The 25,080-nt window shown below is 39.3% G+C and overlaps 1 protein-coding gene across 4 annotated transcripts in view; it reads left to right on the top strand.

Moving 5' to 3' along the window:
* GABRA3 (gamma-aminobutyric acid type A receptor subunit alpha3) overlaps nucleotides 1-25,080 on the top strand; it is a 199,786-nt gene that overhangs the window by 108,258 nt on the left and 66,448 nt on the right. For all 4 annotated transcript variants that reach the window (XM_019711246.3, XM_019711247.3, XM_019711245.3 and 1 more), the window contains exons 4-5: nucleotides 5,924-5,991; nucleotides 18,610-18,830. In XM_019711246.3, the coding sequence (XP_019566805.1) occupies nucleotides 5,924-5,991; nucleotides 18,610-18,830 (289 nt within the window). The remainder of the gene's footprint in view (nucleotides 1-5,923; nucleotides 5,992-18,609; nucleotides 18,831-25,080) is intronic.

The following is a 25,080-nucleotide window of genomic DNA, read 5'->3' as shown; positions in this document are numbered from 1 at the left end:
TGAGAAAAGTTAAAAATACCATTTGAGTGTTTTCTTTCCATGGACCGAAGCCTGGATATTATTATTTTTTCTGTGTCCTTGTTTACTGCATTAGTGCTCATTTCTTGTTTCTGCTACTGGGCCTATCTCTTCAGTTCTCATTTGGTGCTTCCGATCTACTCTGGGCTTAGAAACCAGGAAACCAAAGATGCATATAGTGATTTTTAAATGGATGTTAGAGATCGTTGTGCTGAACCCTTCATATTATAGATAAGAAAACTGAGGCTCGAGGAGATAAAAGTCTCATTTAAGATAATAGAGCTTGTCAGTAGCACTGCTTGAGCTTCTACCAAGATCTTCCGAAATAAGATTCGGTGCTTTTTTACATTACATTCCAAGTAAGTATTGGGTTAGGTAACAAATAATAGGTGTAAGGGAAAGGTTGCAGGAGGGAAACATCTAGAATGAATGAGTAAAAGACAGGTGCAACCATTTGAATTGACACGTGAAATATGTGTTGGTGCTTTACAGTGTAAGTATTAAATGCCAGATTAAAACATCAAATAATGATGAGGAAGATGAAATGCTGAGGGCATGGTATAGGAATCAGTGTTTTTGTGGAACCAGTGAAAGGAGTGTAATGATCTGAGTATTGTCTACTGCCCACCAACTATATCTGGCTTGGGTCTGAAAGGCATATTTTGGGGCCGTATTGAGACTGAAATTCCTGAGAATTTTGGGAAACAGGCAGTGAACTTTGTTCTGTACTACCTTTGGGAGGGTCGAGATTCAAGCAGTCGTGGAGTTAATGAGAACCCACGGTGGTTAAATGGGTGATGTTTGTGGTTGGTCTCTTTTAAATCTTGTGTTATTTTTTTTACAGGTGTGATAAAAACATACGTTGTGTGTAGCTGGGTATTAGAGATTTGCTGTATATTCTATTAGGTTGGTGCAAAAATAATTGTGGTTTAAAAGGTTAAAAATAATTGCAAAAAACACAATTACTTTTGCATCAACCTAATAGGTACCAGACACTAGATGGAGTAGCATCAATACAATGCTAGACTTCTAGCCTACCGAAAATCAAAAGTCATGAACTCTGCCCAAACAGCCCGCAAAAGGGGGTGTGAGTCAATGGCAGAGCTTAGATTAGAGCTCAGGACCTCTGACGGACTCTTGTAATTTCTGCTTCCTTAAGCCACCTGTTTGTGATTCCTCTGGAGAGCTTATATGTGATTAATGCTATTGGGGGGTGGCTCAGTGATTACTTACAGTATCTCAGTCCCCAAGGATTGTCAGACGAATGGAGAGGCGATTAATATGAGAACAGAGCGGTCCAGCTCTCAGATCTGTGAAAGCCTGTCCAAAAGTCAATGTAGCCCACTCTCTACATCTACGCAGCTTGCAAATTCAGACAGCTAGTCACAGGGGAGCTCATTGCCAGCAGCTCAGTCTTTCTTCAAGATGAAAAGTGTGCACAACAATAAGCACTTATTCTCCAAAATTTCCAGTGATCTGGAAATAAAGAAAAGTCAAGGCTTTGTTTTCTTAGCCAAAGTCCCACTCCTGAAAGCCTCACTATTCTTAGGGGGACTGTCATTGGGAAAGGACTGACGAGCCCATCATCACCTATAATGGGATCAAGGAGTGTATGTCATTCATCTTAAGACCTTGTCTCTAATGGCATTGTGACAAACTTTCACCACAAAACATATATCAGGAGTGTCTGTGAAAAATCAGACCTGAGCCAGAGGAACGTTGAGTGGGGGTGGTGAGGACACTTTTACAACCGTGTCAAAAGAGGAGAGACACAGCTGAAGGAAGTCAGGTTATTTAGTCTGGAAAGGAACAAGAAGTACAGATGAAAGGGTACCACGGTCACTTTGTTTCAATCTCTGAAGGTCTTTAAATCTCCAAAGAATAAGAAGCAGATTTTGTTGTATGGATCCAAAGGGCCGGGCTAACGCTGGGGTGGAGGGAACCTACTCTGCTTTCTGGTTTCTGCTCAAAGGGGAAAATTCCGTTTCTTGGGGGTCTATTCAAAGTCAAGCTGGAAAATACAGTTTGTTATGAGTAACATTCAGCATCAGCAGTGATCACTTATTGGCTTATCTTTATTCTTTCAGATCAAAAGCAAGCAGAAATGACATAAGGACTGCTTGATGAGTTGCCCACCAGTGGGAGTCCCCCTGGGGGCTAAGGGCATGTATGTTCATGTAAATACAGAAGCGTTCAAGCACTTTCAGTGCTACAGTAAATTTACAAAAGGAAAAGATAATTCCATTTATCTTTGGTTTCAGAGGGTAATATTGGAAGGAAATTGGGCCCCCAAAGTAAATAAAGAGCGAGCCAGGGAGCATCTGAAAACACTTGTTAGAAAAAGGAACAACAATCCCTCTTATCTGCCCATGAATTTATGTTTCACATTTGTCCCTACTGAGAAGGCTGTGAATAGGGGCTGGAATATAAAGTATAGCCCTCAGCAGTCTACTCGACTCATTTTTTTCATTTACTTAAATGAAATAGCAAACTCCGAATCATTCCTTCACATAAAGGAGCTGTAGTTGTGGGTGGATACTCTCTTCTATGTCTGGGACCCAAGACCTTAGACTTCTGGGTGAGTTCTGTCCCCCTGTCCTTATGGCTGACTTACACCATCTTGCCTCTGTTATAGTATTGAGCAGCGGCAGCAGTGAATGTATACTGAACCCTGGATCTTCTCTACCTCCTGGTTTAAATACCATGTCTTTAAGTCCAGTTCTCAGAACAGTTCTGAGGTAGTTGCTATCATTATCCCAGTTTTCTAGATGAAGAAAGAAGCACAGAGAAGTTAAGTGACAAAAGGCACGCAGAGAACAAATGGCAGAACCTAAGCTCAAACCCAGGCAGTCATGCTTTGAACCACTCTGCCGTATTTCTGCAGGGTACTTCTGAGTGTCGTCGAATATCTGCTCCAGGGCAGCTGCATTTTCTAGTCTGAAAACAGGATTTAGCTGCATTTTCTAGTCTGAAAACAGGACCACCAACGGGGGTTGGTGGTCGCTGTGTGGACCACTGGACAATGTCACAAATATCCCTGCGTTTGCCTGGTTTTGAGTAGAGGGCCAGAGATGTGAGGATGGTGATACATTCAGATCCCTCTCTTATTTGTGCTGCCAGGATGCAAATGACAATCCCTGTCTCCACATCCCACTACATGCAAGATTTCTGGCTCCTCTGGTGAAAAGAGCATTCATTACCTCTTATTTTTCTCTTAGCATTTTTCTCACTTGCTTTCTCTTTCCCTCTCTCAGTCTTGGCTCTTGCTATCTCTTGCTCTCTAGCTCTCTGTTTAGTTTTATTTCCTCTTCTGGCTCTCTCTTCCACTGTTCTCTTGTCTTACTCCTTCCTGTTCTTTCTTTCCTGCTTTTTCCTCCAATCCTCTTCTAATTACCTCTCTCTTACTTTCTAACCCCCTTTCTTTACACACCACTTCCCCAAATTCTTTTGTCTGCCAGATTCTTTCCAAATGGGACAGAAATGGAGGAAGAAAGGATTCAGTGTCCACTGTACTACACTAAACTTCCCAACTTTCTCTCCCTGCTGTAAAGCCAGAGAAAGTTCTGAAGCTTGGGTAAGCCCTAATTTGGAAAAGCAGACTCTCCCCATACTGTTTCCTTCTTAGCAGTCAATGGGTGCCTTTTAAATGAAAGTAAACAGTTGAAAAACGGAGGAGCACCGGATTTGCACAAAACCTCTTACCTTCCTCAGGCAGCAGAGAAAGCATGCCTCCTGCTGCCATCGGAAGCCTCTAGTCAGATGCTTTTTGCTTGGCCCTGTAGTTAGAATTCCTAGTCAGAACAGAGTGAGAATTCAGCATTTGGCTGGTCCCAATCCCTCACTGCACAAGAGAGCAGCCAAAAGGAAAACAGACTTGTTTAAGGCATTTAACAAGTCAGGGGCAGAGGTCCAGAACCCAAGCCTTCCCATCCTGACCCAAGACTCTGTTATCACCACTTCCCTTTCTACCTACAGTGACTGCAGTCTCTCCCCTTGGAAATAGAGCAGTCTCCTGCCACTTGACTTTTACCACGAGACTATCTCTCTGCCTTTCCCCCTGTAGTCTGGGTTCCCTGTTTTTAGGCTGCATAACTATCTTACAAGTTTACAATTACATTGGCTTAGAACATTGTTCTGGGTCTAACTATGTCCTGCCAGGAATATTGGATTCAAATGTAATTGTGGTCTCGCCCATTAAGTGATTCATTTTGTTTCATGCACTGGGGGAAGGGTGATGCTTCTCCAGCCAATGAACCTGGCATTGGATCTGAAGGGACAAGTCTTTAGGGGGCATGCTCTGGGTTCTGAAGTGTTGTCTCTTCTTCTTCAAGCACAGAAATGGCTCCAAGGGAAGCCTGTGCTCTAGATGAGAGCCTAACTATTTAAAACACAACTCTAGTTTCAGAGACATGTTATTTGTTGATTAAGCTTGGGGATAAATTGTGTGTTCTGGTGAATTGACTATAGTGTTGATTATTATTAAATGATACTCAAAGCCTCTTCTGAAAATGAAATGTTTGTGGATGTGTGCAGTGGCCTTGAGTATACTCAGTACCACAGTAGGGAAACAGTGTATTAAGCCTAAGTGATGGTTCTGGAAAGTGGGAAGTCAATCAGATCAAAAGCACATCTGGGCGAGAATCCAGGACTAGGTGAATATAGTGAATATGCTACAGATGAAGTAGGCGTACCCCATACCTCTCCATGAGGGAGAGGAAATAGTGCTGTAGACTGCATTAGGCAGACTCATTATATGCATACATCAGGTCTTGTGTGGGCTTTGTTGATATTATCCTTGCTACTGTGCTCTGCTGGGGTCAGGTGTGCTGGGCTGCAGTGGGACTTGTTTGAATGTATTGTAATGATGAGGTGTTTGCTAGGCCGGAGTAGGCTTCCCTGTGCTCTGTATGAGGTATGCTGGACTGAGTATGCTCATCTGGGGGATACAGAGCTGACAAAAGCAGGGAAAGAGAAACTTAGCAGTTGAATAACTTCACTTCTCTGGGTATCACTTTCCAACCTGGCAAATGTGTGATGAGACGCATTCATTCATACCAAAAATGTTCAGTGAGCACTCAGTAATTGGCCCCTTTTCTAGGTCCTGAGGATACAGAGGTAACAAAACAGGGACACTGCCCTGCAGAGTCTCTTGGGTTAGGTAGAAGGTGGACAAGTAAATAGCTACAAGAAAGGAAAATCAAATCAAAAAGATTATATCAGGTGATATCAGTCATCTCCAAATGTCAGCCACTTAACCCAACTAAGTTCATTTCTCATTCATGCAAAGTCTACTGCAGATCCAAGGCAACTCTCTGAGACAGCTGTCTTCCGTGTATTGGCTCATCATTCCAGGCTGTCTCAGTCTTACGGGAGCTTCATATCAACATATGTTTCCATGATGACATGGCAGGGAGGGGATTGCATTGCACATTAATGGGCCCAGCCAGGGGGGAACACATATTACTTCCTCCCACAACAGAAACCACTCATGTGACCCTTCCCTCCTTTAAGCGGGCAGGGGAGTGGGAGTGCAATTCCCCTGTGTTCCTGAAAGTGGAAGTGATTTGGATATTGGAACCACAGCTAAGGGCAATCTCAGTGTGAGAGCCCAACACGTGTGAATGCCAGAGATCTCTAAGGGTTCTCCCTGAACTTTGGAGTTTGGGAATTCCGCTGTCATTCTCAGGGATGCATCAAGGGATGGACTTTGTACCTGTATTTAGCATGTTCTCCATGAAGAAATAGTACAGGTGAGAGTTTTTTCAGGGGTTTTCCTGTGACTGTGCCAAGTATCCATTCTCAGAAGTAGCCAGTTGGCTGTCATTCGGGGTACTGCACTGGTCTCTGTCTGAGCTTAGGGAACAGGCTTTCACGACACTCTGCTTTTCTGCTTTCTTTGGCCCAGATGCAGTGACTGAAGTGAAGACTGACATCTACGTGACCAGTTTTGGCCCCGTGTCAGACACTGACATGGTAAGTATAGTTCCTGTTAAGGTAAAGGTGAAAGATGATGCCCCAGATCAAAGAAAATAAATTGGGGTTTTCTTATGGCAGGCCCTTGTAGTTATGTTCTACGGAGAAGTATTTTTCTCAGATAAATCCCCCACCCTCGCCATCTTCCATTTAACTAAATCCATCTCTCGCCCTGCTCTCGTCACCTATTCACATATAAAGCATACATAACCCCTTCAGAAGTACCCTTCCCTTTTTTCCACAACACATCTTTCAAAATTGTCTCAGTTCCGTATCCTCAATTAAACTTCCCCTGACCTCTCCCTTCACATTTGCCAGCACCACTGGCTGCTTGACTGAGAGACCCAACCAGTTTCCAGAGCGGTGTTTCCAGGATGTGAGCAGTGGGAGGGCTTTGGAGCAGATCCAAGGAATAGGGCAGAAAACAGCAGAGCCAGAAAGGGGAAGACTCATGCGTTGTCTGCAAGGACTTCCCTTCTACCATTCTCCCTTGCTGCCAAAGCAAAGCATGCACTGGAGAGTTGAAACAGGAGACCTGCTAAGTATCAGATATCTGACTGAATAATTATTACATAGGGAAACACAAAAGCTATTATCTGCTCAGTATGCCTGACAGTTATTAGATGCTCAGTAATTTTTTGTTGAACCAGTGACTTTGTGTTGAAAATAAAAATCTTAAAATTAGAAAAAAATATTTAAAAATATGAAACGTCCACGTTCACTACTTAGATTTTTTTCTATAGCCCTATCTTCAGTGAGACTACTACTTAGTAGGGGACAAGGCTTCTTGAGACCTGTTGGGTAAATACCGATGGCTGCGTAGGGATGTGATAGAGTTTGTCCTGTAGGTAATGCAGAACCAGTGAGTGTATTTCAGTAGGACAGTACAAATATGTATCGTTTTAGAATGATTGAGCTGGCACTCATACAGGATGGTCTGCATGGGAGAAAAGAGTGGAGGCTGAGAGTTCGTTTAGGCATGTGGATTTTACATGGCTCTTCTTTCAATCAGGCAAGATCTAGGAGTCAGTTGAAGAAGCAGGCTAGTTCCCAGGAGAGGGAGTCATGAGTGACTGTGAGGCCAGGCAGAGGGAAGGTAGAGGCCTGAACTTTGTCTTTCAAGTGTGGAATGAAGAGTACAGAGATATAGTAGACTTCCTGTAAATTCCTTAAGGGCCGGCACCAAGTCTTCATGGCTTCCTGGGCACTTAATACAGTACCTGACACACAGGGAGAGCTCAACAAGGGGCAGCTTTGACATATAGGGGATAGAGGAGATGGGTCTCTCATCTTAGGGGCAGCAGGAAAGCCTGTATGTCTAGGTGCCCTTCTGAACCTGTTGACTACTAACTCCCACAGCTTCAGATCCGGGCATGCATTAAAACTGTTCCCAGTTGGTAATTCAACATGTACTCCTGAAAAGCCCAACTCTGCATCAGAGGGCTCTAGGGACCCCTTTATTCAGAGAGCTCATAGGCCATTGAGGATAACCAGATTCACCAGGAATATGCAGCTCTCTCTTTGTATTGCTGGGAATTAGTGATGGATTAGGATTTTTATAAGAAAGCAACTGAAGCTACTCTTTGAACACACACACACACACACACACACACACACACACACACACTCTCACCCATGCACCAATATCCACAAATACATTCAGAAAAATGTATACGCATGCAAGAAAATATACACAGAATACAAACAGCCCACATGCTATCCTAGGCATTCTATAGACACACACGTGCAAATAGATACCTCAATCCAGGGATACTACAAAAACACACACATGCCCCTGCCCAAACCAGCTCCTCTCCTTGCGCCTTCCCCACCCAAGCAGGCACACATGAGTGTTCAGAGGCTTGCAGCCATTTCAAACAATCCAGACTTTCTATCTCTTTTGAAGTTTCATGCTCCACTTGCTTGTTTGTTTTTCTCTGTGATGATTAAGAAGCAACAAAATGGCTTTTTCCCAAAAGAGAGAGCAGACTTTGATCACATAAATTTCAGGTTATTTTTCAGTTCCACTTCCATCTTGTTGCAAGGCAGAATAGCTATGATCAGTCTGACTGGGAGACACATTTATGGTGTTTTAAAATGTTTCTCCTTCATGTACTACTTGGTAGATTGTGGCAGTTGACCCAGGGTCAGTGATGACTTTGCGTGAAGCATCATACTTTAGCAACTAGTTGAAGCAAGAACCCAGGCTCCCCTGAAACCACAGACTACTTGGAAAAAGTAGATGAAAATTAGGGTTGCTTGGGTTCTTGACTCACTTCCCACTGAGCATGGAGTTTTGCTCCAGAATACTTTCTTAAGGAAATAGAGAGAGTCTTTTGTTCACAAAGGGGGAAATTTCGGTGCCATTTTGAGCATTGAACCTGCACCACCCAGAAGCCATTGCACTCCTTGGTCAAACACTGACGCCCACAGACATAGATCCTGAGTTTGACAGAAAACTCTGTGAAGGCCTGTGTCTGTTTTGTTAATCTCAGTACCACCATTGCCTAGTTTAGTGCTTGATACTTGGTATACTCTCAACTATTTGTTAAATGCAGGAATGAATGAGATAGAACAAATTAAATATGAGGGGAAAGTTATGACTGTGTTCCTCCACTTGACAGAAAGTTCTTCAAAGGCAGAAAACATGTCAGACACAGTTCTGCATCTCCAGCACCTAGCACAGGACCTGACACAGCTTCTCTGTGTTTGTTGAAATGTTATAAAACATTAGTAGCAAGCCCTGCAGGTAAAGGGTGGAAGTAGCTTTCTTCAGGAGACACTGTTGAGTAGCAAGAGTAATGAGTCACTGGTTGGTGGCTCCAAGCTTTGGGCTACTAATTTTGGTGGCTTCTCCATCCATGAAAATAAGGAGCTGTGATAATAGGGAATTCAGCAGAGATGAAAGCTGAAGAGTAGTAGATCTTTCTAAGGGGAAAGCCAGAGAAAAAAAGAAACTTAATGCAGAGTATAAGACATAAGTTGGAAACGTGTTACAATGGGAATTTTACAGGCATCATGAATGAAAGGCTTGTATTAACCATTTGCAACAAATGGAGCTTGATGGTCCCATGATACCTAGCTCCTCAGCAGTTATACCCACCCTGTGTCAGTGGTCTCCCAGGACAGAAACAGAATGAGGGAGACAATCCTAATGTGAATAAAGTGAGGCCATGTGACCTTTTATGATTTTCTATTTTCTTGAGAGGAAGGATGCAAAAGATTTAGTCAGAACGCAGTTTCATTGTCACTTCTCTCTCAAATTGGTTCTGCCCATTTCTTACCAATGAGCAATGGCTCTTGGCAAGTGGAAGTTTTCCCTGGTCTCCCAAGATCCTTTGAATTTGAATGCAGAGAAAGTGGGATTCCGGCTTAAGAATGGCATGCTATGCATATGGTCAGTGACCAGAAAGGAAGGTAGTAAGGTGACAGCTGATATTTTCTAAGAGTAGATCTTAGGCATTCTCACCACACACACAAAAATGGTGACTAAGGTGATAGGTGCACTAATTAGTGTGATTGTGTTAATCATTTCACAGTGTATACATGTATTAAACCATCACACTGTGCATCTTTAAAAATTGCATTCTACAGCCTAATATATACGATTTTTATTCGTTAATTCCACCTCAGTAAAGCTGGGGAAAAAAGAAACGTAACAGCTGAGAAAAACTTTGGATACTCTCCTGGTCCAAACCAACTTCTGCCAAAATTTCCATTCTAGCTCTTGTCTTAAGGCGCAGCCTCCGCCCTGGTCCTTGAGCATGCCAGAAGTGCAGGGGCCTGGGGCCCTGAGTTATGGGTTCAATAAATATGTATCTGAATGTACTGATCAAGCTAGTGAGAAAATCAAGATGACAAAGCGTACTGATGTTAGTAGAGTCAGAGAGAGAACAATTTTAGGTATTGTCAACCTCACCCTTTTCCCACAGACACTTTAACTGCTTAGACACCTGCTAGGTAACAAGTGCCAGGTGCCATTTGTCAGAGAAACTTCCTAGGTTATATAGTCGGCAGCTGGGTAATGAAGTAAGTAGATGATGATACAATAAGAGAAGTAACAGTGTAGCTTGATGAGAAAAATAAAATGGAGGCTTAGGAATGGGAACCCATAGAAGACATTATAATCATAAATCTTGGTAATACATTTGAGTCTGACAACTGCTTATGAAAATCATTCAAAGTTACCAGAATATCCAAAGACTGCACAGCGGAGGTGGGGGAATGGTGTTAATTAAAAAGAAAGCACAGAAACCTCTTTCTTTTTTAAAAATTTTGTTATTTTTAATGATGAAAAGTGTAAGCACACAACAAAAGTAGAAAAAACACAGACAAACCTGCCTCCTAAACCAGTGAGTTTTCAAGATTTTGTCCTACTTTCGTCATCTATGCCTCCTCTCACCACTCGCCTCTATTTGCAATCAATCAATATAATTTCACCACTGCAATCTTTAGTATACATGTTTAAAATATATATGCATTTTCTTATACAACTACAATGCCAGTATCACATATAGCAAGTTAACAATAATGTTTTAGCCCTCACTTTAAAGATTGTCACCATTCCATATTCAGGTTTCCCAGTTGTCCTAAAAATGTCTTTTACAGTTGGTTTCTTCAAATCAGGCTCCAGACAAGGTTCTCTCATTACATTTGGTTGTTATGTCTGTTAACTTACTTGAAGGATTTGATTAGGTTTCAGTTCACCTTTTTGTTAGATATTTCCTAGGTGATCAGTGCACTTAATTTTGCAACACATCATTTCCTGGTGGCAGTGGGTTTGAAATTATTGCAGCTGTTTTCTCCCCAGCACTGGAAAAAGTGGCTATGTCCACTTCAAGCCCTTATTTACTGGTAGGGTCTGGGGCACAGAATGGAGGACGGCCTTTGTGTATTTTGAAAGCCTCTTAGGCTGTCAGTTTCCTCTTATTCCATAGGATACCACATTCCCAGATGCAATATAGAAAGAAGGTCCATGTCTGTGGATTTTTAACTAAGATTCCATGACCAGGAATCTCCTGGCTACTTTTATGTAAAATGGACAGGACACAAACAATGCTAATAAGACAATTTCAGGGGCTAAATGAGGCATATGGATTATGAGTCTCCAAGATAGAGAGTGATGGAGAGAAGGCAAAGAGCAAAGGGAGGACTCGGTGGCCAAAATAAGGGAGAGGGTGACCTGCTTATGTGACAATGTTTCTGGGGCCTGCTTTGAAACACTACAGTGTCAGAGAGTTGAAGACATTCAAGCTCTAACACCAGCCAGAAATTCTCCCCCAAGAGCGATGTGTTATCTCTGCCCAGTGTAGGAAATGTATTAAGTGTCTTTCCCAGGAGACAGACTTAGTCTTATTATCTGGAAGATTTGATTTAAATGCCTCACAAAACAACAGAATTCATTTGTCAATTTGGAGGCAATCATCCTTGGAGAGTATACAAGGGGTCACTTTGCAAGGAAGAAATTGATTGCATTTCTAGAAGAGTCAAGTCAAAATCGGATTGCTTTTGGCCAAAGGTCATGGGATACTTATGGAGCAAATAATCACGATGCGATTTTCCCCCGATAATTTTAACTATGTTGAGAACAACATATTACAAGATTCGCACCCATCACCCGACTTTTTTAAATATTAAAAATTTGGCCTTTGATTTTTTAAATCTTTGATTTTTGAAGAAAATCTAAAGATACAGATGAAATCCCTTGTATACCTTATCCTGATCCCATTCCTGTCTCTCCCTCCCTCCTCAGAGATAATCAAAACAACGACTTGCTTGTTTTGTGTGTCATTCTCATTCTCACGCACACTACAGACTTATATCTAAGGATGTACAGTATATAACACACACAATAGCAAATAGCACAGTACATAGCAAATAGTGGCTTTCATGTTTTCAAACTATATAACATGCATCATACCTTGTATATCATTTTGCAGCTTAATTGTCAACCGTGTACTAAAGCTGTTTTTGATACATTTAATTCACTTATTTTAACTGCCATAGACTATTATGGTGTACAAATATTTATTCGTACATCCATCCAATTCTCTTGTCAACGTACATTTAGGCTATTTCCAGGTTTTTTTTGCTATTAAAAGACAATGATACAACCAATATCTTTGTACACATCTTCTTGTAAACATGTTTGAGTTTCTATAGGGTGTGTACCTATAGATAAAATTTCTGTGTTGTAAGGTTTGCACATTTTTAACCTTTTTCAGAGAGGGCCAAATGACCCTTGTGATGGGTTGTACCGATTTATAATCCTAACTGGCAGTGTAGGAGAGCCCCATTTCTCTGCACCTTTGCTAATACTTTGTATTGTCATGCTTTGTTTTGGCTATTCTGATGGGTGTGAAATGGTACTAATTGATACTATTTGCATTTTCTTGTTTACCTTTAGAGTTAAGGATCTTTTTATGTTAGTGGCCAATCTGTGTCACTCAACACAAGATGCCTTTGCCACCACCTGCATGAGCAAAACCATGCAGATCCTGTTTTTCTCTTGTTGCCACTTCCGAATTGAAGTTTCTTGTGGGGTATGCGCATGTGTGTGTGTATATGTGTGTGATTGGTGGTTCCTAGGTCACTAGTTTAATTCTAATTCCAAGAAAGTCTGGCAATTTGAGTTTTGACTCTTAATTTAGGAACGCAGAACTCATAATATGGGGATTTCTGCAAGATTTCCTGGAATGGCCAAACAAATAATGGTGAGCAGTAATGAACATGACAGATATCTACTTTACATTCTTTTTCTAGTTTTCTAAGAGGTGTGTGTGTGTGTGTGTGTGTGTTTGTGTGTATTTAATTATGAATGGACTTGAAATTTTGCAACTTCTCTTTCATCCCCCATTAAGACAATTACATGATTTTTCTCCTTTAATCCTAATGTGGTTAATTGCATTAATAGATTTTTCTATTAGGCTATCTTCACATACCTGGGACGAATCAAACTTGACAATGATGCAGCTGTTCCCACATTATACCACTTCTCATCACCTCAACTACTGCTACTCTGGTTCAGGCCACCATTGTCTCTGACATATTCGATTATAAAAAGCCCCTCACTGATCACACACCAAAGTAGAGAAAAGAGTTTAATGGAACCTCATGTATCCATTACTCAGCTACAAAAATTATCATCATTTTTTTGGTCAGTCTTATTTAATCTATATTCCTACCACCCCTCCCCAACTGTTCTCTCCATTTTCTCTCTCTCTCTCTCTCTCTCTCTCTCTCTCTCTCTCTCTCTCTCTCTCTCTCTCTCTCTCTTTTAGCTTATCAGTTGTTTTCTGTTGTTCGTGTTAAAGCAATCTGGGTTTGGTTTTATTCATCATCTGTATTATTTCTTTTTTGTTTTGTGTTTCACTGATGTTTGCTTTTGTCTGGATCATCTTTTTCTTTACTTTTCTTGGGGTACTCTGTGGTCCTTCTGGTTTCTTGAGGTAGATTAGCTTAGGGTTTTCCTTTTTCTTAAGGCTATCTTTAAGGCTTCTTTATGGCTGCCAATTTCCCTCCAAGTACACTTGAGTCACCCACTACAAGATTACATATACAAGCATTTTCACTGCTGTTCAATTCTAAGTATTTTCTAATACGTTTTTTGAGTGTCTGTGTGTCTGTTTTATTGTTATTTTTTATTAGTTTCAGGTGTACAAAGCAACATAATAGTTAGACATTTACATCTCTCATGTGATAACTGCTTCCCCCAAGCTACTACCCCTCTGACATTGTATATAGCTGTTACAAATACCATTAACTATCTATCTTCTTTATGCTATACTCCACCTTCAGTATATATATAAAATAAGATCAGGTCTTATATTAATTTTTGCTCCAAAAGACGCATTAGAGCTGACTGTCTGGCTAGGTCTTATTTTCGGGAAAACACAGTGTCTACTAATTTGCTCTTTCTAATCCCTTCACCTTCTCCCCTATCCCCTCACCCCTCTCCTCTAACAACCAACAGTTGTTTTTTTTCTGTATCTCTTGAGTGTATTTCTGTTTTGTTTGCTCATTTTTTCCTGTTCTTTAGATTCCACATATAAGTGAGATCATATGGCATTTGTTTTTCTCTAATACTTTTCATGGTTTCTCAGTGGGTTTTTCAATTTCCAAATGCAACACTTTGTTATTAATTTATAATTTAACACCTCATATTGAAAGGAGATGGTCTTATAGGATATGGAATCTTTTTTTTTCTTGAGATTTGCTTTATGGCTTAGCATGTGATCATTTATTTTTGATTAAAAAAAAGTGTGTTTTACTAACTGTTAAGTGGATAGGTCTATGTGTGTTCCTTAGCTCATGTTTGTCAGTTGGGTTGTTCACATATGTTGATCATACAAATTGTTGGTCTGATTGGTCTTTCATTTATTGAGAGTCTATGGGTTTATCATTTTCTCTTTGCAATTCAATATTTGCCTTACATATTTTGAGTCCATGTCATTCATACATAAAAATTTAGAATTGTTTTTTTCCACTTGAGATATTCCATTGCTTTAATTAAAGTTTATTGGGGTGACAATGGTTAGTAAAGTTACATAGATTTCAAGTGTACAATTCTGTAATACATCATCTATATATCACATTGTGTGTTCATCACCTAGAGATATTCCATTTTGTAGTGTAATGATATTTTATCCCAAAGGAAAATGTTTGTGTTATAGTCCACTGTGTCTGTATTTTATAGTTCTACCACTTGATTTTGATTAGGATTTGCCCAAACATATGTTTCCATCACTTTGCTTTTACCGTGTGTTTTTGTTTTTCTTTTCTTAAACTGATTTATTTCTTTTTTCAGTTACAGTTTATATTTGATATTATTTTATATTAGTTTCAGGTGTACAGCATGGTGGTTAGACATTTATATAATTTATGCAGTGACCCCTCAATAAGTCTAGTACCCACCTGACACTATACATAGTTATTGCAATATTGACTATATTCCGTATGTTGTACTTTACATCCCAGTGAATATTTTGTAACTACCAATTTGTACTTCTTAATTCCTTCAAGTCAAGCCCTATCCCATGTTTTTCTATGCTTTATTTTTTTTCTTGCCTTCTATAGGATCTTCTCTATTTCCATTAGTTTTTCTCTACTGTGTCGTAAGTTTTACATTCCATTTCTAGTATATTATTTAGTTGTTACCTTAAATGTTAACACACATGCTTGGCCTAAAGTCTAGTATCTCCATTCTCATCCCAAATAATACAAGAATGCAAATCACATATCACTACTCCCTCCTTCCACTTGGTTGACTCTAGTTATTTGTTCCACCTTGTTTTTTTAGACCTTATTATCATTTGTAGAGAGTCATTATTTGTTTAATTTACCCATACATTGTCATCACTTGTGCTCAACATTCCTTCTTGCATCTTCCTGCTGGTTTCATCTTCAACCACATGAAGAACTTCTTTTAGTAGTTCTTTTCCTAAGGATTCATTCAATCATTTATTTATTCAAAAACATTTATAGAGCACCTACTATATGCCAGGTAGAGTTGTAGGTGCTAGGTATATAGCAGCAAACAGAATAAAATCTCTGCTCTCATGGAGCCTCCAGTCTAGTGGAATGAATGAAACAGTAGGGGAAAAAAAATTTGTCAGTGCTGTTTGACAAAATGATGTATGAAGAAAAATAATGCATGATAAGGAGAAGTGGGGTTACTATTTATGATAGGATGGTCAAGGAGTTCTTCTTGGATATGGAGAGTTTTGAATGAGACCTGAATGCTGTGAGTGACCCAGCCAGGAGAAAATCTTATTTTGTCTAAAATTATCTTTATTTTGACCTTAAGATTAAATAATAATCTAGTTGACTATAGAATTCTTTTGGCTTCTGTTGTTGTTTTCAAGAAGTTTGCTGTCAGTCAAACTGTTATTTCTTTGTAGGCCATATGCCTTTTCTATTTTGCTGTTTTTAAGATCTCTTTGGTAGTCTTCAAATCCACTATGTGTTGGCTCTGTTTTATTATATTGAGCTCACAACTCATGGATCTTGAAGCTAAGGATGCATGTACACATATTTCAACAATTTTGAGAAACTGTCACCCATTAGTACTTTAAATATTGTTTCTCCCCTATTTTCTCTTCCCTATATTCTCTTACTGTAGAATTTTATTAGATTATGCTGAATGAACCTTTACCTTTTATCCTCCATGGTACATATCTTTCATTTTTTTTATCTGTCTGAAATGTACACTGAGCAATTTTTCTTCACATGTATTTTCTAGTTCACTAATCTCGCTTTAGTGATAGGTAATCTTCCATGTAACATATCCATTTACTTTCAATGACTGTTTTTCTTTGACAGAAAGTCTACTTCAAATAGACCTTTTTAAAATCTGTTTTTTCTTGTTCTCACCCCATAATGTCTGGATCTTTTTTCACATTCTCAATCTTTCCTTTGATGTCTTTATCATCTTAATTATGGTTCCTTTATAATTTTGATTATTCTGTTTGATTATTCTGTAATGTTAAGTTCTTGGAGGGGGCCTGATTCAGTTATATGTTGTGTTAACTGTCAGTCACAACCATTTCCTTAGGCATTTTGTTGCTGTGAATTGTAAGTTTATTTTCAGCAAACATTTATTTGTGGTCATGTCCCTCCCGCGTGTTTTTGTGTTTAATTTTGCAAGTCAATCTAGAGGTATCTCCATCCCTAGACCATTTTTATGTTAATTTCTCAGTTTACAAGCCCCAAACCAGACAGATAGGGTACATTTAAACATTAGTCCCATACATGATTCGGCTTGAGGTTGCTAAATCTCAGTAGAAATGCTTCCCTTGAAGCCCCTCCATTCAGAATTCATGCTTGGATAGATAAGTTTCCTTTCTGAACTTTCATGTTGTGGACGGGTTTTGTCTAATTCATTTTATCTAATTAATCCTTTTGCTGAGGTTGGAGCCCTTCAGGATCTTGGTTCTATGTGAGAGTCTAGTTCCAGCTTTTTACGTGGCACGGTCCTGGTTACACTTGTTGTCATGGTATAATGATTGATAAAGCCTCTCTCACTCTTGGAAGTGTTCTAGTTGAGACAGTAAAGTGTATAATCTCCTTTATCCTTAGACAGGAATGTGCTTGGTATGCTAGAGGAAGAGAAAAGCCAGACTGGGTAATCCGTAGAGGGAAGCATAGTTAAAGAAGAGCTCAGGGAGAAAGGCAAGAGCCAGTTTATGAAGTGCTTTCTAGATAAGAGAAGGATATTGGAATTTATTCCGGGTATGATTGGAAGCCATTAATGGATTTGAAGCCAAAGGATTTCAGCATCTTCTGGCTGCTTCTTTATTTTGCCTGTCTACCTGGAGGTGTCCCCCAGGTCTTGTGTAGTTTACTGGTCAGCCAAGGATTTGGGCAGAGTTGGTACTCACATTTTGGGGTTTACCCTCTCAGTGCTTCTCTTGCTTCCAGGACCTCACCCTGAATTTTCAGTTATTTGGCCAGCCTCGAGCTCTATCCTGTGAAACACTAAGCCAGTAAGTTTTCAGATTTCTGCCAAATTAATGAACGTCACCTAGAACGGTTCTTTCATGTGGCATGTAGTGGAGGACTTCCCTATTGTTTCTGCCTGTAGTTTTTAAACATGAGATCTTACTGGTGTGTATCATTTAGTGGTCAGCTAGGATTTGGGGCAGAGTATATATACCCAGATTTGGGGTCCCATCCATACTGTGACTCTCATGCTTTTAGGACTCCCACTCTTAAATTTCCAGATTATCTGCCACCTTGAGCCAATAAGACTGTGGTATCTACCATGTGAATTCTAGGTTGGGGGGAGCACTTTCAGAAAAGAAAAGCCACAAATGCGATTTTAACCAGTTGCTGCTATCATCTTTCAAGGGTAGACTTTCCTCAATTTTTTGTCTGCTTTCAATCGCTCCCCATTACTTTCAAATAGTCTCTCTCTCTAGCTATATATTTTTTAATTCAAATTTTATAGTAAGTAGCTATAAGAAGGTATATCCAAATAATTTAGTCTGCTGTTACCAAAACCTGGAACATTCATTGTTATTTTAATTTGTGTTTATATGCACAGCAATTTTGAAACATTTTTTTCATGTTTATTTGCCTCTTTTATCTGTTTCATGAATTTTCTGTTCATGTCATTTACCCCTTTTTCTATTTGTGGTCATCTTATTTATCTGTAAGAGTTCCTTATTTATTGAAGATAATAAGATATTAACTCATCAGACATACTGTTCTTTTGAGGCTCAAATCAAATGTTTTTTAAAATTTAAGGTTTTGGATTTATAATGATTATTATATTGGCCTTTGATGTTCATATAGGATCATTTAGTAGAAGAGACAAGGTAAGGAATTTGTTCTTACTAGAGATGTCGTTGCATAGAGAAGGGAGCTCTTGCCTTTTTATAAGGCAAGGTCTTGTGGTTATTGTGTATGATATCCAGGGCAGTATTGGCAGTGACCTTCCTAAGCAAAATCTTGTCAGGTATGTTAGCTCTGTACATAACCACACCGTAACTCCTGTTAATAGACTGCCGCTTCTCTGCATCAGAGGAACTAATACAAGGTATTTAATATTTGCTAAGGACACTATGGATCCTTTCCAGAACTCTATTCAAACGTGTTCTCCCTCTTTTTTGTCCCTAGGAGTACACCATCGATGTATTTTTTCGACAGACATGGCATGATGAAAGACTGAAATTTGATGGACCCATGAAAATCCTTCCACTGAACAATCTCCTGGCTAGTAAGATCTGGACCCCTGACACCTTCTTTCACAATGGCAAGAAATCGGTGGCCCATAATATGACCACACCTAACAAGCTGCTCAGACTGGTGGACAATGGAACTCTCCTCTATACGATGAGGTCAGAGACTGGTACCCCCATCTAAAGTATCCCAGGGGTGGGTCTGGGGTTGAAAGTAGCATGTTTTAGGCTAGCCATTGAAATTCTTTCAAGTTTACAGATTATTAATGCATATATAGGTGTATACTTCCCAACACATTTGCAAGTATACACACTCAGAGACATATCTACAGAGGGTACCAAAAAAAATGTACACACATTTTAAGAAAGGAAAAAACTGTGTTAAAATTGTAATACTCAATATATACTGATCACAAAAGATGAATCCCAGTCCCATTTGACTTCCGCAATGACAAGAGGTGCTCAAAGTGGTTACCATCAGCGTCCAGGCACTTCTGATGATGGCGAACTACTGCTTGAGCACCATTGACCAAAGTGTCCACTTGTATCGCTGCACGTGCTGTTTTAATTTATTCCCGAAGTGCCACCAGGGTAGCCGGTTTTCTGTGGTACACCACATCCTTTAAGGTCCCCCATAGGTAGAAGTCAAGAGGTGTTAAGTTGGAGGTTCTGTTGCAAACTCCCGCCTCCATTGTCATTGTGCTTCCACAACATTCTCAAATTTCAAACACCACTTCAAAATGGTCTTGTGCTCCTCAAACAACAATCGTGTTTCCGCCGTTTTCTTTGACTGCCCTGCCTGTCGCCTGGTGACGCCAGCATTCATTTGATTAATACCGTCTTTTGAGTGCATGTCATACTACACATTGCCACTGTAATTCAATTCAACTTCAAAAAGTAATATATAGATAACATCTCTTAAAATGTGGATACATTTTTGGCACCCCCAGTATTATAGCTATGCATATAGAGAATTGGCCATATGAACATTCTCAGACACACAGATATATATGTTCATGATGTATAAATGTATGCATACTCCAAGACATGTGTGAACTGACACACAGACATATACATATTCAAGGACCCTTAAATACACAAATTCACAACCAGGTACACAGGCATGAACACTGTGACAATCACAATAGGTTAGTTTTAACTGCAGCAACAAACTACTGCTATGATGCAGAATTATGAGTATTTTCCGAAACGTACAATGTTGCTATAATTTTGTATTTATATATACAACATATATTTAAAGCTCCATTGTCTGGGAATGCTAAGGAGTCTGATATATGTGAAGTTTCCAAACAACTTATATATCTTTTAAGCAGTATGTATATATTTTTCATACTTTTTGATCCTCAAAGCATAAAAATAATTCTGTTTTTCATGACTCATTGTTATCATTAGAGTGTTTAGGTATTGGATTTTGCTTTTAAAGAGAGTGACTTTTAAAGGATTTCCAGTATGTGAAATGAAACTCAAATAATGCATGCCTGGTAAATACATGGTGAATACATGAAGTGTGCTTGCCTATATGTTACCCTTTCATTACTTTAAATTTGCTATTTATCGATATTTTTTTCCTGAAAGAACTTGGGAGACAAGAAGATGGCCAAGGAAGAATGGATAGCAAATGGATACTTAAGAGGAAAGTTGAATTTAGAGAGGAGGAGCTGAGAGACTAGAAGAGAAATGAAACTAGAGTACAGGAAAGGATGATAGAGAAAAGAAATAAAATGGATAGGAATGGGAAGAAGAAGGTAAAGAGGGGAAGGGAATAATCTGGAGAAGAGGTCACTAAAATTAATATATATACACACATATATGTATATATATTTTATTGATCTGTTCCTAGATATTGTATATGTATATGCTATCTGTATATTTGTATATGCATGTGAATCTATATGATATATATATATATATATATATATATATATATATATATATATATATATATATATAGTATATAGATGGAGGGAGGGAGAGAGAGAGAGAGAGAGAGAGAGAGAGATTGTGAGAGATTATCAGGGAGAAGAGGGTAAAGAGAGACTATGACAGAAGAGAAAGAATAGAAACGTTGAGAAGATAAAGAAGATGAAGTAAAATGAAGAGGCTAGATATTATGATATACTAAAAGAAAGAAGGAGAAATTGGAGAAAAGGATGTGGTAGATGGTAGAAACAAAAGACATAGAGAAGTAGGGGAAAGGACACTGGAGGAAAAGAAATTGTGGATGAAAGAAAGATGCGTAGTTTTTATTCATTTATCAAACATGTTTTGATTTCCTAGTACATACATGGCCCTGGAGTAAGTTCTGGGTGTGCAAACATTAATAAGGCAAGGTCTCTGTCCTTAAGATAATCAAAGTGTAATAGTAAAGAAAAACTAATGGATAATCATAAAACTATTAACTGAAATGATAAAGATATGGGTAATTATGAGGCGGTAAAAAGGGTCATCTAACTTGTTCTTTTGGGTCAGGCTGAGCAGAGTCTCTGGATGAGCCAACACATAAGTTCCTGATAATTAGTATTAGCATTTGTTTTGTATTATTAGATAAGTAGAATGTAGTCATGAAAATTGTAGGTGGAAAGTGGCAGGAAGACAAGAAGGACGTTCCAGGCAGAGAAAACCAAGTGAGCAGTTGCAGGAAATGGAATGGTTTATTATAAGCAAGAAAGTTAGATGGTCACTTAAAAAAAAATTATATATGACACCCTACTGACTGTGTAAAGAATGCATTTGAAGGGAACAAGACTGGAATTACGGAAACTGGTTAGGAGACAGCTCAAGTAGTCTAGGTGAGGAGTGGTGAAGGTCTAATTCAGAGCAGTGGATTAAGATAGAGAAAGGGAGATGGACTAAGACGATAGTAAAACCAGCCAATGTCAGAATGACAGCGAGGAGGAGTCAAGATGGTAGGTGCCCAAGTAACATGAGTTAATGATAGTGATACAAACTGGGGTAGATCATGTGAGAGTTAGGAGAAATTTAGATCGGATAAACCTGTGAAGTTAATTTTGGTCAAGACAAGTTGAAGAAAGTTTTAAATTATCCAGGGATAGAAATCTAATAGCAGCTGGATGTACAAGTCTTAAGACTAGGAGACATGTACAAGCTAGAAATGTAAAGTTTCATATTGTCAGTATGTTGGGACAACCATTTGAATGGATGTGATCACTTAGGAAAGTATTTAGAGTGATAAGAAAAGCATGCCAAGGATCCAGTCACAGAGCATCACGATCATTAAGGCAGAAGGGAGAAAGAGGAACCTATGAAGGAGACCAAACAGGAAAAGTAAGGAAGGTGTTCATAGAACCATTCATGTGCAGTGTCTTGAAAGCTAAGTGTGGTAGTCAGTACTGCTATTTCCACTATTTCCAGTTCACCTCCTGGGGATGTGGTAGTATTGCACTTCCGTAAGGGTTTGAAGTGAGGCAAGGAGAGCTGCCTTGCTTTGGCTAACCAAATGTGAGTGGAAATAACGTGTTGTTTCTGAGGGAGGACAGGAAACTTTTAAGAGGTTTTCCATGTACCTCTCCCCTGGCCACAGTGAGTAGCATTATTCCAGGTAGTCTTGGCTCTATTGTTCTGTGTCCCTTAATGAAGATGACATAGAAAAGAGTGCCCTCCCCACAACCTGAGGTAGACAAATAGTGTGAGTGAGAAATAAACCTTTGTTGCTTTAGGACACTGAGCTTGTGGGACTGTTTGTCACTGCATATTAGTATAACCCATTTTGACTGATATGTGAAAGGACTAAAGGGTTTGAAAAAGATGAGAGTGATCAATAATAATACCACCAGTAATAGCAATAATAAGTACAATAGTTAATTAACATCAGTATAGTACTTACAATGTGCCAGGAACTGTTGTAATCATTCTACTTTTATCATCTTTGTAATAACTCTATGAAATAGGTACCATTATTCCCACATTACACATGAGGAAACTGAGATAAAGTGGGTACGACAAATTTTCAAGATCACCTAGGTAGTAAATGGTTGAGCCAGCATTCATACTCTGGCACTTTGGCTGGAGTTCAGACTCTTTACTATTACTTATACATTTCTACAACATCGTTGGTTATTAGAGATCAATAAATACAATATAGAGAACTAGAAGTATGTATTGGGTTTGGTGACATAGCAGACATTGGTGTTCTTCACATATACTGTGTCAATGGATTGGTTAGAGCAGTGGGAAATTTTTAGGCATTGTCTTAAAGGTAGTGCAGATAGTAAACATAGAAAATACTTTCTGGGAGCTTGTTTGAAAATGAAAGGGATGGGTATATAATAGATACACTCAGCGGTAAAAGAAAATAGTTGTGTTTTTTTTGAGTGGAGGGACTGGCACATATTTGTGAGATAACAGAAAGGGGCTAGTAGAAAGAGGGACAGGGAGGATAGGGCAGAATAGAAGTATAAGTGGTTATAATGTATGAAAGAGAATTTGGAGAGAATAGAGCACATGTGAAGGAATAGATGGAAGAGAGATATACTTGTAATCAAGTGCATACAGAGGAAGAGTTTGAAGAGGCAGTGGGAGTGTACACAGTTGTGGGAAGAATTGAGTCGATCAAAAGAAAAGAGGATGTATGGAATGAAGTGGTTGGAGGGACAGAATGATGAGAGGAGATAGGGATGGGTAAAAGGCAGTAGGAACGCGAAAGAGAAACTAGAGGGAAGAGAGTGATGGGCAGGAAAGGAAATGAGCACATAGATTGAGAATAGTATGTGAGAAAGAATAGAGAATAAATGAGGAGAACAGGATAGTGGAGAAACTGAATAATAAAAGAGAAAGAGGATTGAGGATAGGTTTGAGTTTTGAAGGAGGGATAGAAAAGAAAGGAACAGGGGTAAGAATGTTGGACTATGAAAAAAGCTGAGGATGCAGATTGAGGAGGGTAGAAAATGGCGCAGACCAAAGGATTAGTCACCTGAAAACAGAACTGGGTGAATGGGAAGAAGGTGACCATTGGGCCCTTCATTCTAGTCTGAATTGGACAAGAAAGTGGAGTTTGGGAAGATAGGCGTCCATGCAGAATGCCCCTGTGCATATTCTCAAGTACAGAATAGAGGAGATATAGAAATTTAGAAGCATGGTGAAGCCACTGGTTCCCTTACACAGTACATGCTTCACCTTGGACCCAGGAAGGTGGGTCTGGAGGGAGACCTAGGATCAAAACGGAAAATAAAAGCTTCGCCATTTACCGTGTTTCCCCGAAAATAAGACCTAGCCTGACAATCAGCTCTAATGCGTCTTTTGGAGCAAAAATTAATATAAGGCCCGGTCTTATTTTACTATAATATAAGACCCGGTCTTAGACAATATAAGACCGGGCCTTATATTAATTTTTGCTCCAAAAGATGCATTAGAGCTGATTGTCCAGGTAGGTCTTATTTTTGGGGAAATAGGGTATGAGCCAATTTATTCATCTAGTGACCTTTTGCAAGATGCAAATTATTTGCTTTCTTATTCTGATAACAATGTAGCAGCTGCCTTTCTTGAACACACATAAAGAGCACAAATTAACTAAAGAACACTTCGAACTTTTCAAGAAGTGTTCCTTATTCTACAGCATTCCAATAATTATTTTGACCTGCAGAAATCTTATCTGGATTTCATGGGAAAACTACAGCAGGACAGCCTCTGAGAAAAATCCAACCAAGGATTGCATGGCTATGTAACTAGGGCGGTTTAGAATGAAGCCTTGCCTTGTCTCATCTTGAGACCTCAAGACAACCATAAAAAGGCAGGCCAAAGCTCATTAGCTGCTGCTTGCTCCCAGCACCACGCATACTAAAAGTAGAACAATAAGACGAACAGAGCCCCGTTCAAGATGGTACACATGCTTATGAATGACTTTCCTTTTTTTCAGACATGAATGTATAGGGAACTGTATTTCTATTAATGACATTTATTGATGAAGATATGGGTAAATAGGCTCATTGCACTTTTCTTTATACCTATTGTATATAAATGTTGCATAATATATAATACAGTCAAATAGTCCCACTGATTATTTCAGTAGGAGGGACAAGTACTCATTGAATTTAACTAGATTGTATCCCATTGACTTGAATCGTTCATTCAACACATTTATGAGCGCTTATTATGTTTAAGGCTTTGGGATATGTGCAGAGCTACAGAGATACATAAGACACAGATCATGCTCTTAATGACCTTATAGATTAGTGGTGAAAGCAGACATGTGCACAGATAGCTGCACAATAATTAAACAGAGAGGTTTGCAAAATATGATGGGATTACAGTGTAAGGAGCACGCCAAATCACGTGGCGGCATTAAGGAAAGTTGTGAAAAGGAGGCAATGCTTATCCTGAGTCTTGAATCTTAAAGAAAGTGTGGGTGACTGTGACACAGCCGAGGAACTGG

The sequence above is a fragment of the Rhinolophus sinicus genome, chromosome 18, assembly GCF_057876585.1.
Source record: "Rhinolophus sinicus isolate RSI-liver-muscle chromosome 18, RSI-T2T, whole genome shotgun sequence".
Lineage (NCBI taxonomy): Eukaryota > Metazoa > Chordata > Mammalia > Chiroptera > Rhinolophidae > Rhinolophus > Rhinolophus sinicus.
This window is presented reverse-complemented; position numbering and strand designations above follow the sequence as displayed.